The sequence below is a fragment of the Phocoena sinus genome, chromosome 2, assembly GCF_008692025.1.
Source record: "Phocoena sinus isolate mPhoSin1 chromosome 2, mPhoSin1.pri, whole genome shotgun sequence".
Taxonomy (NCBI): Eukaryota; Metazoa; Chordata; class Mammalia; order Artiodactyla; family Phocoenidae; genus Phocoena; species Phocoena sinus.
In genome coordinates, this window is record NC_045764.1 from 96,053,605 (window position 1) to 96,071,067 (window position 17,463).

General features: G+C 40.6%; 1 protein-coding gene and 1 non-coding gene across 3 annotated transcripts; both read right to left on the reverse strand.

Moving 5' to 3' along the window:
• Positions 1-1,654: 1,654 nt before the first annotated feature.
• On the reverse strand, positions 1,655-16,876 carry TMCO5A (transmembrane and coiled-coil domains 5A). Of its 2 annotated transcripts, none has more exons than XM_032624586.1 (11): positions 16,842-16,876; positions 15,736-15,885; positions 15,194-15,317; positions 14,525-14,575; positions 13,729-13,800; positions 10,586-10,642; positions 10,073-10,132; positions 9,580-9,644; positions 8,582-8,639; positions 7,902-7,913; positions 1,655-1,882 (listed from the first exon to the last, which is right to left on the reverse strand). In XM_032624586.1, the coding sequence occupies exons 1-11, from the start codon at positions 16,874-16,876 to the stop codon at positions 1,655-1,657; spliced, it is 912 nt and encodes a 303-aa protein (XP_032480477.1). The 2 variants fall into 2 exon arrangements, with proteins under 2 accessions (XP_032480477.1, XP_032480478.1); XM_032624587.1 differs by lacking the exon at positions 16,842-16,876 and adding an exon at positions 16,800-16,831.
• On the reverse strand, positions 5,578-5,685 carry LOC116750278. Its single transcript, XR_004348974.1, has one exon. It is a non-coding gene; the product is annotated as a small nucleolar RNA U13 (small nucleolar RNA).
• Positions 16,877-17,463: the final 587 nt, after the last annotated feature.

Consider the following 17,463-nt stretch of genomic DNA (forward strand, 5'->3'; position numbering starts at 1 on the left):
GGACACCCTTAACAGTGAAGAATGAGACGTAGCAGCCTCAGCAAAATACACCATGTCAATGAGATCTTGGATTTTATATATATATATATATATATATATATATATATATATATATATATGTATGGCAGTACATCCTGGTTTGCTGAAACAGTCCTGTCTAGTTTCTCTTGTCCTGACATAATTAATTGTGTCATTTCCTATTATCAGATATGTCTCAATTTGGGTAATTAATTATTTAATCAACCTGTGTAGGACCAGTTTTCAACAGTGACATCATGTGGCCCCAAGAAGAAATGACAGTGAACCAAAGAGTTAAAGTTAATTCCCTGCTAGTGTGGAAGCCAGAATGACCCCTTTGTGCTCTTATGTTAAGGGTCCTGATCACTTAGGAGGGTGGGAAAGTTCAAGAGGTAGTTTGAGTATATCCTGTTAATAAGGCACATGGATGGTTCAGCAATTAATTGGAAAAATAGGAGGTTTGACCATATTTAGGTTACGCCAAGTTTGTGAAGCAGTTTATATGTCACATGCTATTTACTTTAGAATCCTTGCTTACTTTAGCCCTAGAGACCTGGTTCTTTACATATTTATATTGAGCTCTTTGCAGTAGTTTGCCTCGATTTATGATCTTGAGAAGCTATAGTTTTTACTGGTAAGAAGATATATGAAGTGAGCTACAGCTTTGAGTTTTAATTGCCCAAGTCAGATATTTATATGTATGGCTAAAACTAGTGATTAAGTGAATGTCAGTTTTTGCCAGTCCAGTATCTCTTTCCCCTTCTCTGGGAATTGAGTGTCCCCTTTCCTTTGGGAAACACATTCCATATAGTTTACATGGGGCTGACTCCCTTATCTCTTTCTTGTCCCCTTACCTCCCCTGCCCCTTACAAGAGTTTGGACATATGGTTCATGGATTCATGCTTGACTAATCAGAGTATTCCCACCCCTTTGGCCACATTGATTGTGGGATGGGGTAGACAGTTGACCACAACTAAGTCAGTTTATCTGAAATTTCCTGCTGGAGCTATTAGAAAAGACTCTTTCATTCTGCTGAGGATGCTAATCTGGTAGTATGAGTCTTAGGCTGTTGGCAGCATCTTCCCACTAAAAGGAAAATGCCCATCCAATGAGATGAGAAGAGAGAAATGAAACTCCAGTGACATTACATTGAGGCTTCTGGATCCAGCCATGCCTGAAGCCCCAGATTTTTAGTTCCATGAGGCAATACTTTTTTGTGTGCTATAAATTTATAAATTAGCTTAAACTAAGGCAACTTATAACGAAAGAGTTCTAATGTAAGTAATGAACAGTCTTCTGCTTTGCAGGGATCCTGTGTCTTAGATTTTTAAGATTCACTAGAAGAATTGATCAGCTCTAATTTTGCTCAGCATTTATGATATTATTCCAAAAATAGTCTACTTTGTTTACTATTGGTACTATTTAGCTTATCCATATAGCCACAGAAATCCATTGACAGAGCTCTTTACCGGGCAAGGTTAATCTTGGAAAGACTGTGAGGAGGGATGGTAATCAAGTAGGAAAACTTCAAGGAAATAACTGAAGAAAACCCCTTTCCTCCACAAGTTCCACCATCTCTTAGTCTACGGACTCAGATACCACTTGCCTTCTTTTGCTCCAGGATATTTCTTGGGGGTCAGTGGGGTAATATGTCCTCTGTCTCAAGCATGAGAGATGGAAAGAGAAAGCATCTTAGCTTCCACAAGATGTTCCTGCTCAGTATCTTGGGCAGTATATTGACAAAGAGATCTGGATTTATAAAACTTATGTGGAACAACAAGTAGCCCAGCAGTCTGATGAAAAACAGGGTGGTGAAAAAGAAATATTGAAAAATCCTGGAAAGAGAAAGCCAAGAAACTGTTAACTAGAGGTTAGAAAACCTGGAACAAAATAGTCATAATCTAAATGCATGTCTGACTCCTTGAGATTCAAATGTCTCTACTCTTAACAGCCCCTTACAAAGGTAGCCTCTTCCCGTATGCTGGCCTGCCAGCTACTCTCTCTCCCATCACCATGTTTAATTTTCTTTCAGCATTTATCACTATCTGAAATTATCTTGTTTTGTTTTTTATTTTTATTTTGGAAAATTGTTTTCAAAAGTAGTTGCACCAATTTATTTTTATTTATTTAATTTTTTTTTGCGGTACACAGGCCTCTCACTGTTGTGGCCTCTCCCGTAGCGGAGCACAGGCTCTGGATGCGCAGGCTTAGCGGCCATGGCTCACGGGCCCAGCCGCTCCGCGGCATGTGGGATCTTCCTGGACCGGGGCACGAACCCGTGTCCCCCGCATCGGCAGGCAGACTCTCAACCACTGCGCCACCAGGGAAGCCCCAGTTGCACCAATTTATACTCCACCAGCAGGGTTTATGTTTCTGTGGATCCACATCCTCTCCAACATTTGATGTTATCAGATTTTGAAACTTTTGCCAATCAGATGGGTATAAAGTAATATCTCATTATGGTCTTGGCTTGCATTTCCTTGATGAACGATGGTGCTGAACATCTGTTCATAGGTTTATTCATCTTAGGTGTTTCCTCTTGCCCATTTATCTACTATGTTGTTTGGGCTTTTCTTATTAATTTGTAGGAATTCTTTATATTTTCTTGATATTAATCCTTTTCCATTGTGTATATTTTGAATATCTGCCCTCTACTTTATAACTTTCACTTGCTCTAAGGTGTTAGAGAACAAAATTTATTTACTTTTTAATGTGCATTTTATTTATTTATTTTTGGCTGCACTGGGTCTTCGTTGCTGCGCCCAGGCTTTCGCTAGTTGCGGCGAGTGTGGGCTACTCTTCATTGAGGTGCATGGGCTTCTCATTGAGGTGGCTTCTCTCATTGAGGTGCACAGGCTCTAGGCTCACGGGCTTCAGTAGTTGTGGCTCGCGAGCTCTAGAGCGCAGGCTCAGTAGTTGTGGCGCACGGGCTTAGTTGCTCTGCGGCATGTGGGATCTTCCTGGATCAGGGATTGAACCCGTGTCCCCTGCATTGGCAGGCAGATTCTTAACCACTGTACCACCAGGGAAGTCCCTAAAGTTATTTTTAATAAAGTCTAATTTATCAACGTTTCCTTTAGTTAGAATCACTGCTTTTTGTATCTTGTTTGAAAAATCATTCCCTACCCCAAGGCCTAAAAGATACTATTTTGTATTAAGAGTTTATGGTAGTTTAAAAATATGTCCACAAATTCTTTGGTATTCCTTCCTTAGAGAGATTCTTCTCCACTGGAGTGTGGAATAGACTTAATGAATTGCTTCTAAAGAATAACGTATCATGGAAATGACAGTGTGTGATTTCCTATACTATGTACTAAAAGCACTGTGGCTTCCTCCTTACTCTCAGGAGAAAGCCAGCTGTCAGGTTATAAGGACACACAAGTAACCTGGTGGAGAGGTCCATCTGATGAAGAACTGAGACCTCCTGCCAGCAACCAGCTGTGTGAGTAAGCTCCTTTGGACATAGATCCTTTAGCCTCAGCCCAGCCTTCTAATGACTGTAATTTCAGCCAACATCTTAATGGCAACCTTGTAACAGACCATGAGCTAGAACCACCCAGCTAAGTAGCTCACAGATTTATGATGCACAGAAAGTGTGAGTTGATAAATGTTTGTTGTTTGTAGCCACTAAATTTTGGGGTAATTTGTTATGTGGCAATAGATAACTAATACTGAGTTTTGTAGGTTTTTTTTTTTAAATTGGTATTTAAGTCTTTAACACATCTGGGCTTGCTTTTTTGTTATACTGTATAGTAGTAATTCAATCTTATTTCTTTCTCATCTGGATAACCATTTTTTCCCCACCATATTTACTGAACAGTCAATCCTTTCTTTCCCCTCTGACATATAATCAGTCAGATATCAAGGTTCTATATGTGCACTGTTTCTGAGCACATGTTCTTTTCCATTGGTTGATTTTCCTATTCCTCTGATGATACTACACTATCATAATTACTGTAGCTTCCCAGTAAGTCTTGATATCTCAAAGAGCATGTTTCTCATTTCTTGCTCTTCTTTAAAATTGCCCAGGTTATTTTTGACCCATTTACTCTCCCATATACAATATTTTAGTATCATTTTATTCAATTCCATGAAAAATCTTCTGGGGAGTTTGATTGGAATTGAACTGTTCTATTAATTATTTGGAGACCATTGATATGTTTATGACATTAAGGCTTCCTATCCATGATCATGGTATTTCTCTTCTTTCATTTATATTACCTTTAATATTTCCTAATAAATTTCCTTATGGTAGTCTTGATTTCTTATTTAACTGATAAATTATTTTGCCCTTGTGGTTTTAATATGATTTCCATGAGCAAACCTCCACTGTTTCCTTTGCTATATTACCCTTATCTGGTTGTGCTGGGCTGCATTCTGCCTCAGGACAAATTCATGGCCCACCTCCACTCACCAGTCAAAAACAGCCCCTTGGGCTTCCCTGGTGGTACAGTGGTTGGGAGTCTGCCAGCTGATGCAGGGGACACAGGTCTGTGCCCCGGTCCGGGAAGATCCCACATGCCGCGGAGCAGCTGGGCCCCGTGAGCCATGGCCGCTGGGCCTGCGTGTCCGGAGCCTGTGCTCCACAGTGGGAGAGGCCACAACAGTGAGAGGCCCGTGTACCGCAAAAAAAAAGAAAACCAGCCCCTTCCCCTCCAGTTTTCTTAAGTTTTCCTGTAGAGTTAATCTTGATGACAAGAGCCAGGATCCATTCTAATACAGGATCTTGCTCAAAATTAGAATCAAAAGCCTTTTAAAAGCCTCTTCCCACCACTCTTCTTGAAGCTGGATACAGTATTCATGAGAACGGTCTGGGATGACGTGCCCAGGGACAATCTTAGGAATAACCTAGCTTTCTAACTTCTTATCAGCACACGGTATACCAGTGCTCCAAGGATGCTGGATCAGAGCAAGAGGAAAGACATTTGTAGTTTGATGTGATGAGCTAGACTTGCTGGGCTTACTAATTCTCTTTATGGCAGATAGTCCTTATCCCAGGAACATGGGCAATTTCATGTTGGGCGCTGGTGTTGAATTATAGGTGAAGGTGGCCTAGGAGTTCTAGGGAAAATTCTGCTAGTTGTTCTGGGAACATGTATTTAAGGGTATTGAAATATATAATTCTTCACTTATCTGGTATGAAGGAGTATCCCTCTTAAGCAAATTTTCCAGACAGTTGGAGCTGACCTTTAAGCACCAGTAATTTTATGTTAACCATTTTGATTGGACTTTTTCTAAATCACATTTCATACCACTTTATATATATGTTTCTCTATGCCTTCTTAAACATACTATATTGAACATAATTTGACCTTTTCTTAAAAATGCAGGGGCTTCAATACCAATTTTACTTTGCTATCACTGTGATTCCCTAAGGACTAATATCCACTCATTTGTTTGAATCTTGAGTTCTTATTTGGTTTAACAAGATTTTTGAGCAGTTATTGTGTGCTGAATACTGTTAGGTGCTGTCTCCTTTTCCCAATCATTTTCTCTCTCTTTTATCTGCTGTAAGGCAGTGGTATACTTGCATTTAGAAATTCTCTCCCTATTTTTATTTTTCACATTAGGGGGTAATGTGCTGACATTGTGATAAAGTTTGAGGGAGGCACGTCTCACACAATAGTGTAAAAACCCAACCTTCATGCTTACGAACCACAGAAGGATCTCCCCATTTCTTTTTTTAAGTTTTTTAAAAAAATTATTTTATTGTGATGAGAACACTTAACATGAGATTTACCTTCCTAACAAATTTTTAAGTGTGCAACACATTATCATTGACCACAGGTGCAATGTTATACAGCAGATCTCTAGAACTTAATCATCTTGTTTAACCAAAGATTTATGCCGATAGATTAGTAACTTCCCGTGCCCCCTCTCCCCACCCTCTGGCAGCCATCATTCCACACTTTGATTCATGAACTTGACTGTTTTAGATACCTCATATAAGTGGAATCATGCAGTATTTGTCTTTCTGTGACTAGCTTATTTCACTTAGCATAATGTCCTCAAGGTGCCTCAGTGTTATCATATATTGCAGAAGTTCTTTCTTTCTTTTTTAGAGCCCTCCTTGTTTATTCTTTTTAAAATTTCTTTTGTTTTTCTATTTTTAATTTTTAATTTTTTTATTGGAGTCCCCATTTCTAATCAACTGATGTTACTGGGAAACCAGACACATCAAACTAGTTGAAAGTGTTGAAGGGAAAAGGGGGTAAGTATGACACTTGTCACATCTCTTCTAGGTGATAGGATTCCTGTTTCTGATTACTGCTAGGCCACTGGCTTCTAATACTGGAAAACTGAGATTAGTCATCGCCTTTGGACAAGGAAGTCATAACAGTGAACTGAGAAATGTAGTCATTGATAAAACAAATTTGTTGACTTGACTGTGTGTGTGCGTGTGTGTGTGTATACAATGTTCTCCTTGTCTAGACTTTGCTATCTGCTAGTATGGCTAAGTAGAACTCCCGGTTTTCTGGGAAGTTTACTCAAAGGAATTTACTTACGTTTTACAGAATCCTGTTTTCTTCTTTTGGAGAGAGTTATCCTGGGAGAAGAAGAAAGGGCAGTGATAAATAAACAATTTCTGGACTCTGTGAGCACTGCCAAGTAGTACTGAGCCATTAATTAAATGTCATTTTAGGTAAAATTTTACAAATTTTTTCATATACATAAGCAGATGAAATTTTCAAAGCCAAATATATGTACATATATATATGTGTGTGTGTATATATGTGTGTGTGTGTGTGTGTGTATATATATATATATATATAAATCTGCATTACCTTTTTATATATTGATAGGAATAAATGAAGACTTATAAGGGTAGGGTCATACAGCTTGTAAGTGGCAGGACCAGGCCTGGAACCCAGGTCCTCTCAGTTCACATTTTGGGCTCTCTCAACTATACCCTTACCTTCTACTTAGCCAGTGACCCTTAGAGAAGTTTACAGGCTATAAAAACCACACAAACATATTCCAAGGGATAAGTTTTGAAAGCTATAAAAATGTAAAGATGAGAATATATCCTGGATTTCTGTAACATCCCTCTTCCAAAATATTTTCTCAGTTACTTCATTTTCCTTTAAACTTCCTTGTGAGATAAAAAGGAAGAGGAATTATGATCACACTTTAAAACTGTGGAAATGAGGCTTGCAGAATTGGAATTAGAAAGCAGCTTTCTGGGTTACAAATTTGATTCTATAGCTTGAGTGAGATTAAGTGGCATGCTAGCTGGTCAGCTGCTCAGGCAGCCTCTCTAAAGAGATTGCTCAAACATCATAGGTCGTTGAACCATCACATGGACTCTGATAATCTTGATGAAGACAGTCCTGTTGTTTCTCTGATAGGTGGACAGAAGGAATACTTTAATAAGTCACCGGGAATAGATGGTGGGACACATCAGGTAGCATGCCAAGCTTGGTTCTAGAGAGGTGGACTTCAGTTAATTTCAGGAGTTTTGCTTGCTGAGTGGAATACATAAGCTTGGGACCAGAATAACCTGTTCAGGACAGTGGGAACTATAGTCACTGTGGAAATGGTCTAACATATTCAAACATCTGGAGCACCTCAAGGGTAATAGTCAAATGTTGATATTTGCTTTTAAGGAAGAGATGGCTTCTCTTTTCTGAGATTATAAAGACCATATATCTCAACAACATAAAATTTCTGCTGAATGTCCACTTTGACTCTAAAGGAAATATAAATTACAATTAAAGTCAAATAAACTTTATCTATGTACTCGCTTCCACAAGACACCAAGCAGGCCAAGAGGCCGGGTGCTCTACATCCACATCTGTTTCCTTCAGACCTTTGCATATGTGCTGGTGACATCATGATGTTAAAGATGAATAGACACTGAAGCTGTATCATAAAGAAGCAACTGCTGGGCTTCCCTGGTGGCGCAGTGGTTGAGAGTACGCCTGCCGATACAGGGGACACAGGTTCGTGCCCCGGTCCGGGAAGATCCCACATGCTGCGGAGTGGCTGGGCCCGTGAGCCATGGCCACTGAGCCTGCGCATCCGGAGCCTGTGCTCCGCAACGGGAGAGGCCACAACAGTGAGAGGCCCGCGTACCGCAAAAAAAAAAAAAAAAAAAGAAGCAACTGCTTCCTATGTTTTAACTCATAGGCCAACTCTGATTAGATGGTGATAGATGCCCTTGGTGTTCTGTGTAGTAAAAGATTCTGGACCATGCTGCGATCATCAGGAAAGAGTGCTGTGATTACAGGAGATAGAGGAGTGGTGTATGTGTCATGTACTGGCCTTCTCTCCATAGAGTGCACCCTCAGTTAATGTTCCTTCTCGCTTCTATTCTAAACTTTCTTTGGTCTTGGGCTGGTTTCTTTGAGAACACATCATTTGCACAGCTGTAAGAGGGAAGACAACTGTTCCTTAGCATCCTCTTTATTTGTTTAGGGTTGAAATGCTTTGGAATTATATCTGGTACTGTTCTTGGAAAATCCACATGGGAAGATTGCTAGATGTTTGGTGGCTTATGATTTTGGAAACTCCTTTGAAAGGTGATGACACTGAAGAAGCTGAAGATGGAGTAGGTGCTTACCTTGTTATTTTGGCCATTACACTCTTTGCTTGCTGAGTTCATGCTTATGACTTTTGACCTAGGGGGAAAAGAACCAAGATAGAGATTGGATAAAGTGCCCTCAAAGATTCATACTATATGATGGTTGTTTAAAAACAGTCTTATATTCGAATTCTATTGTAGCCAGTTGCTACATGTAGCTATTTAAATTTAAATTAATTAAAATAAAAAATAAGTTCCTCAGTCATACTACCTGTTCTTCAAGTACTCAGTAAGTGGCCAAGTGGATACTTAATAGATAGTATAGAAATTTCTGTTGAATAGCCTTGTTCTAGAAACTTAGCTTAGCAGTCAAGCCATACCTAGTACTCAGGAAGGATTTTGGGAGACTTGAAGGTATTCTTTAGGGGTGAGGACCTCCAAGTCCTAGTGTCTTGGACACAAGGCCACGGTGTACCTGTGTACCTGCCTATTTAGAGGCTTTATGCAGTTTGGGTCTCTTTCTCTTCATCACAAGGTTCCAAAATATTTAATATATAGAGATACTTCTTGACTGAATTAAGATTTAACATCTAAAGAGGGTCAAGAAATGGAAGCGAGGTTTTTGGTTTAGTTTCTCATCATTTAAACTCTTTTGACAAACTCAAGGGGTATTTTTTTTGGGAAGGAAGCTTTTATTTATGTTTAATATGAATGTTCTACTTATCAAGGTGCCTGACCACTAACCCTTTTTAAAGCACATGTTCCTACCCTTAATATAAACCCAAATAATTGGTAACGTGATAAAGCTATGAAGGGAGATGTGTTTCTACAGTCTTTGAAGAAGGATGGGGGAAGGACCTGCGTTTTACAGTTGGTGTGGTTCAGTGGGAGTCGACCTGATCACTACAGAGGGGAAAGATATGTGGTGTTGGGGGCCTCATAATTCCAAACTGGAATTAGAGAGATGTTTGCTCTGACCCAGGCTGAGATGGAGTTACCACTAAAACCAGGATGTTCCTTTGTTTGCCAAAGCTTACACTTCTCTCTCGAGGAACTGAGTCTCTAGTTCTTCTTCTATTTTCTTCAAAGTTTCCCGGTACTTCTTCAAAGAGAAATAAAAGAAAGCGCGGTTACTAATTAAAGCCCTGTGCTTTTCCTAATCATAATAAACATGCATTATTACATTGTAACATAAATGTTTGGTATTCCCACTGCCACTTTTTCTCCTTCCTAGCCTCCACCCCACCACTACTGATCTCTCACTATATTTCACCATTGGACAGGTCTCTGGGGGTAATTGGGATTATAAACAGGAAAAGTGTTCATTATTAAGTTAAGAGCACAGAGGCTGGGAGACCAGGGAAGTAACAGAATGATATTGGTGGTGGAGTGTCATAGACCCTAAAATCCCTCTGGAATGACACCTTGAAGAGTTACAATTGTTCCAGAGAGTATGCTCTGAAAAACCTGGTTCCATTTCACCCTGTACCTGAACAAACCCTTTGCTGTCCCTTTACTGAAGGGCTGTACCTTTATGCAGAGGGCCTGATCTTCACAGAGCTGGGCCAAAAGTGCATAGTCTTCTATTACCTGGGGAGACTAAAATTTATTAGTCTTAAATTTTCTCAGTGAATTGCTGTAAGAACAACAGTATACTTGTTTCCTCCTGTGTACCAGACCCTAAATGTGGCCTTCTAATTGTTCTAAATATGTTTTTTTTGTACATATGAACTAATTTTTTTGAGGGTAAACAAGCTATATTTTATAGTCCCTTGGGGATTATTTGGGGACAGTTGGGAGAAGAATAGATACTAATTTGTGGAAGATATAGATTATGAAGTGTATCCTATAAAAATATTAAATAGAAGGTAACTTAGGAGACTATAGTCATCTTCCTTTCCTTCATATCCTCCTGATCCCATAATGGTTTGGGATCTAGAACCTTATTATAACTCAGTCATTTGAGGAATGCATTAGATCGTCTGACCAAGAATGGAGTATCCCTTCCTTTGGGAGGAGTAACATTGAAGTTACTGTGGTTACCTTGGCCAGCTCCTTCTCTTGGTCTGCACAGGAGGCTTCCAGCTGTTGTAACTTAACCTATAGACAGGGAAGGAGGCTGGTAACTCAGCAAGGCAAAAACAAGATTCCATTCTGAAATGCTATAGCAGAGGTTATCTCACAGGTGGTTGACGTGCATTGGGCACCATTTCAGATATCCTTTTGATGGAGGGCAGTCAAACTGTCCTTGCAGCTGCCTGGTGAGCCTGCACTCTTGACCACTGAGTATTCATCAGTGCTTTGTTCGCCCTTAAACTTCAATTCTTAGCTTCCTTCTTCCTTAGCTATTTCTCTTAGAAAAACATCAACCTTGAAAAATTCACTGTCACTTTTGCTTTTATATTCATGGCTCACTCCTTTCTTTCTCCCTGTATTTCTTCTTTCCTCTTTTCCTTCCTTGAATACTTGATGAAAGCCTATTCTATATCGGCCACTATACTGGAGTGACAGGGAAAGGGCAGGGGGAGTACTGAGGATACAGTGGTGAACGGAATTGATAGGCTTTCTGCCTCACAGAGCTGACATTCTAGTTGGGGGACATAACAGATGAATCAACATGATAAGTGCTGTGAAGGAAATAAAAGCCGAGTAATGTGCTCGGAGTGAGAGTGAGTGATGGCATAAGAGCTAATATAGGTGGTTGGCGAAGGCTTCTCTGATGATACTTGAGCTGAAATCTGAAAGATAAATATTAGTCAAATGGAGATCTGGAGGAAATATGTCCCATGCAGAGGTTACAACAAGGGCCAAGACTGTGAACTTTGGTATGTATGAAGAAGTTATGTGGCTGAAGCACAGGGGATACTGGTAAGGTGGGGAAAGGTAGCCACTGATGAAGTTACATACGTAGGGCCTTATAGCTTCTAAAAAAATTTGGTTCTTTTATTTATTTGTTTGTTTATTTATTTATGGCTGCGTTGGGTCTTTGTTGCTGCACGCGGGCTTTCTCTAGTTGTGGCGAGTGGGGGCTACTCTTTGTTGTTGTGTGCGGGCTTCTCATTGCAGTGGCTTTTCTTTCTGTGGAGCACGGGCTCTAGACACGTGGGCTTCAGTAGCTGTGGCTTCTAGGCTCTAGAGCGCAGGCTCAGTAGTTGTGGCACGTGGGCTTAGTTGCTCCGTGGCATGTGGGAGCTTCCCGGACCAGAGCTTGATACTGTGTCCCCTGCATTGGCAGGCAACTCTTAACCAGTGCGCCACCAGGGAAATCCCCAAAATTTGGTTCTTTATTCTAATTGTAGTAAAAGGCCAGGAGAGAGCTTCAAGTGGTAAAGACACAATCTGACCTGTGTTTTTAAAGAAGAGACTTTTCAATATGTGGAAAGTGAGATTGTTTAGGAGTAAGAGTTGAAGCAGGAAGACTTGTTAGGAAGCTACTTCAGCATCCAGTTGAGGGGTATGGTGGCTTGCAAGAGGGTAGTACTATTCGTAGTAGTAGATAGGGAAGAATGGATGCATTTGGGTTATATTCTGTAGGAAGAGAAGATATAACTGTATTTTCCCTTCCTTCCCTTTCAGCTCTGTTGTTCCACTTTCATCTAGGGATCATTATTTTACATCTGGATGCTTCTAACAGTTCCTTTCCCCTCCAGTCAGTTACAACCAGGGCCAGAAAGAAAAATGTGCTAAAGGCTATATTTTCAAGACAGTGGCCTGAGTCACAAGGAGTTGAAGCAGGCATCCCATTAAACTACTGAACTAATCACCAGCATGCAACGGGAACAGAAGCAAAGGAGATACTGTATATTTCATAGAATTAGAGATATCACCTAAGAATTCTACAAAACAGGTGGGCAAAAGGGAGTGATTCAGAGGGTTAATAATACTCTAGAACTCTTTAGGGCTGGGCTGGTTGCTGCTAGGAAAATAATGGCCATTGTTCTGACAACACCTGGAACTTTATAGTCTGTCAGCTCAGCTCACCTGACATAGCCAGCATTAAAGTGTCCCCACTAGATTCTGGTGGCCTTACTGTCAGGAAAACTTGTTTTGGGCAGGAGAAGGAAGAAAAATCAGTCTCTGACTGCTGCAGTTATATGGTAAGGATAGTCATGGGGCTTCATAATCCTTTCTAGTCTTAACTTCACTTTCTTCCTGATGTACACACAGGATCCAGATTTCTTTCTTTCCAGGTAAATTTCCTGGATGTGCACGACTAAGCAAGCTTACTTGGTGGCCTTAAACGTCTTCTTCTTCTTCTTCTTTTTTTTTTTTGTGGCCATCAACACTAATTTGGCCAAGAGAAGATAGGAGAGTGCTTCTCTATTCTTTCTTTTTATATTTCTATTTTCAGTGTGTCCGTATCTTCATAGGCTTCATATACACAGTATGGGCTTAAGTGTGTACTTAATAAGCTAAAGAAAAATTAAGGCAAGGATAAAGATGTAATTCTACAGAAAGTATCAAGTTAGAATTTTACCTGTTCTCTAAATAAAAAAAGTAAGTCTCTAATTCTTCTTGCAACTTTGATCGGATGTGTTGTGGTTGTGTCCAGGTTCTTAGCTCTGGAACACAATTAGAGAAATGCTAAGCACTGTCTGATGCACTTAGCATGCAGAACTCACTAGATACTTGAATGACCAACTTAATGATTTCTTTTCTAGATTGGATTCCATGACAGGATGTGTAAGTTGCCTAGCATGCAGTAGAGTTACAGATCCTAGCTCTGCCTCTATGAATTCATACATATGCCTTAGCCACACTCTTCAATAGTCACTTTAAAATTATGTGACTTCAGGTTTTAGCTCTCCAAAAAAAGGAAAGAATACTTTATATACACAATTTCACTCAATTTTCAAACGGAGGCTGGGAGGGACTGATTAAATTGCCCTTCATATACCACACTAAGTACTGGGGACAGGATTTAAATTAGGGACTTCAACTGCCTCCAGTGTTATATATGCATTTGTGTTCTGCTCTTCCTCATGGAAGAATAAACAAAATATATGGCTTCAGAGTAAAATTCCTTACTAAGAGCAGAGGAAATGTCAGTACTCAGTGGCCCAGGCTTATGCCTGACATGGGTAAAACTACAAAGAATTTATCCCAACTTTGACAGTTGTTTCCACTTGAAAGCTTGTTTCCTGTTCACATAGTCCACACTCATTCAAGATTGCTTTTCCATTTACCTTTGACTCTTCTGGGGTTCCCTTTAGATTGCCTTGTTCACACTTAGTTGCCTTTTGAGATTTCCTTGTAAGCTACAGTTTCAAATAAAAAAACACATTGCAAATAAAAAATACATCAAATAAAAAAAATAAAGAAAACAAAGACATTCTCTGGTGTGTGTGTGGGCTGGTAATTTGGTCTTGATAAAAGCTGCCAGGAGGTGGTCCTTTGGTGGATACTTGGTGCTCTTGGAGACATCTTTATTCTACCTTTAACTTCTTCTCACTAGTCTTGGCCACCAAAGCTGGAGCCTGCTCAAGGCAGGGGTACTTTTCTGAACCCCTCATCCATGCTGGGTTATTCAGGAATGGGTCAGAAAGTAGGGTATCATAGGAAGCCCACTGTATTCTGAGCAGGAGTTGAGGTAGAGGGAATGCCTAGACAAGGAAGAGGGAATCCTTAGGAATTAAGTATTTTTAAGTCTCTGTTGAAAGTAAAATTAACTCTCACTACAGAGCTGCCAGCCAATCACTTTAACAGAGTGTCTACTGGAATCCCTTTTCTTGTAATAGAATGAGGGAACCTATGGGATCACTGAATACCCTGAATAACCCACTCCCTCTGTCCATCTGATACTTGCAGGGAAGATCCATGGCATTTATTTAGGTCATGAAGCTCAGCCTCAGGAGAGTAGTATCCACCCCAGCACAGGCCTCTCTAACATGTGGGATCCCCTATGACCACTTTTGCTCCCTTGCCTCTTTGGTGCCTGGGGATGCTGTGGGAACACTGGGGAACACAAGAGCCCCATCCCACCTTTCTTTCAAGTTGTGCTATACTGTGGACCAGAGTCTCATTCTTCCTTTCCTGTTGAGAGAAAGAAGCAGTGTAAGTGTGTATCTGCACACCATCATCCGTCTTTATTTAGTTGATTGTTCTCCATTTCGCTCCAGTGATGATTTCCTGCAGGAACTCTACCTTATTGTATAAGGTCAGGTAAAGAACCTGTGGTTTGATCTCAATACATACACACCAACTTAACAGGGATAGAGATGCCCACACGCAGGGCTTCCCAATACTAAATATTACCAAAGAAACCCTACCCTCCACACATCCCTTTCCATGCATGGACACATCCTGCCATGACTTTTTTTTTTTTTTTTTCCTGCGGTACGCAGGCCTCTCACTGTTGTGGCCTCTCCCGTTGTGGAGCACAGGCTCCGGACTTGCAGGCTCAGCAGCCATGGCTCACGGGCCCAGCCGCTCCACGGCATGTGGGATCTTCCCGGACCGGGGCACGAACCCGTGTCCCCTGCATCGGCAGGCGGACTCTCAACCACTGTGCCACCAGGGAAGTCCTTGCCATGACTTTTGAGTTGACTACTAGTTGTATGTAAAAAGGAGAGACTAGCTTATCTGATAGTTGATGAGAGACAGGATGATGAATAAAACCTATCATACAGCTCTTCCCAGCTTCTTGCTTACCAGTCTGGCTGTTTCTTCTTCTAGCGCCTGCAAGGTTCTTTCCGTTTCCATCATGGTGCGGTTCTCCTTCCCCCACTCCTCACCCTCTGCCAGGTCTCTGGTCTGAGTGATCTCATTTTCCAGCCTAGATGACGCAAGCACACACTCTGAGGATCTGGCAGTTTCAGAACCGATAAAACACAAATATCAGTTTCAAGGGAACCTCAGTGACAATAAACACGAATCTCAAGTCGGAAACCATTCTTTCCTGGATCCTTAGACTCAGAATCACTTTCAAGGCAGGAAAAGTAAGATTCCTCTGATTCCCAAGTCAAGCACCCCAATGTTCTTTCAGCTCAGGTATCACCCAGTTTTTTTAGGAATCTCTTTAAAACTTGCTGTATTTCAGAGTTTGAGCCACAGAGCAATGCCAGAGAATGAAGAAGAAACTTTGCTGTACAAGAATTAGGTCTCTAGAACAAACAGGAAAATTTAGTGTTGTCTCTTCTCTTCTACCCCATCCTCTGGATGGAGAACTTCCCTCATGGAACCCCAACACTCACCTCTGAATCTCATCTTCTTTCTTGCGGATTTTGAGAAGAAGGTCCTGATTTGCTTCATCAATTCTCTGCATATCCCTTTCAAGGTCCATATTCAAACTGTTAATGTTCCTCTTTGACTGGGCCAGTCTTAAGATTTCCACTTTCTCTGACCTGTAGACTCAGTCCCCAAATTGAACAAGGGCCAGTTATCTTAAGATCAGTAATCTTTGGACTAAATGGGATATCTAGAAGGCACGTAATTCATTAACCTGGCTGTTTCTGGAAACACATCTGTCCTTTTTCATTCTTAGGAAATTATATTTCTTAATCATGCTCTACAGTTTGTTTCAATAATTCTCAACTTGGTCAGCAAGAGAGGTTTTTCTCAGGCTTTCTCAGCCAAAGTGCTCAATATACTAGTGCACCTCCACTCTGGTTCCAGAAGTCTTGCTTCCTTAAATAGTGTCCTGCATTGGTTTCTAAGACAAGTTGTTCACAAAATCTGCTCATGCAATACACTTTTATTGAGTACTTTTATCCAGGTAGCTGGCACATTCCTTATGATTGAGCCCAGCTTTATGCAGAGCCACAAGAGATTTCCACCAGCAGGTAGGGCTTCAGTCTTTCCCTTCCTCCTCCCATCTCAAAACTTCTCTTACAGTACCTGCTACAAAGCTTGAGTATCTATCATGAGAGTCACTTCATTGAGCACACAGATATGATCCAGGCATTCACTTTCAAGAATTCAAAAATCTTTTTGAAGTAAATTTGAATAAAATAGGGGTAACACTAGAGTCATCTAGAAAGGGTACCTGGCACATGGAAGCTCTCAATAAACTTTTCTTTTTCTTGTATCATTAATTAGTTTGCTTTTCAAATAATTAACCATAAATAAGTTAGTGAGGCAAACTTTTGAGTAAGGATGAGGGATGATTTTGGAAAAGAAGACTTTATAATAGCTCTCACTTCAGGAGGGCATGAAGGGCTTGAGGTGGAGTGCAATGGGGGAGGGATAGATAGTAGATGGAGAGAGAGAGGGAGACTAGAAGATGAAGGAAGACATCTACAGCAGACCTGCTTCATACCTTGGCCCTTGGATGTGGCTTTGCCTAATCATGATTACTTACTCATCATCTAGTTGATCTTCCTTGTGTTCTTCCATTGTAGATTCCCTAAAATATCAGCAGATATGTATCTAATGAGTTGGGGAAATGAGTCATTTGTGAAGTAGAGTAACTAGCCAAGAACCCCCAAATATAGAAACAGAACTGGTCTCTTCCCTCCAACTTCACATTTTGGCCATGACAAAATTCAGCCTTTTGGTTTTCTGCTCATGTTCTGATTATGCCTCAGTAAGGATACAGTGAGGATACAGGGATAATGCTGGAAATTTCAGTATATATCCTGCTAGCAGGTATATTCAGAGATAGTTCACCAACACAAAACCCTTTGGAATTTATACACAGCCATAAGAATCAATAGAGGCTATCAATTGTTCTTAAGTCCCTTTCTACTCTAGGGCCACTTGCTTTCCTAAAGGGCCCATGGGCCTGGGTGTAGGTGTACAACTTCTCTGAAAAGTAATCTCTCTGCTCTCTAGCCTGGCCTCTGTAAGAATCTCCAGATATTAAGATCTTAGTATTAAACAGGGCTCAGAAAAACCAAGCAGAAGTAAATTTGGCTTGCTCTGCCCCTTTGGTTTCCTCTTTAAATCCATTACTTCCTTAAACTCCACCTCTCTTCTGATGT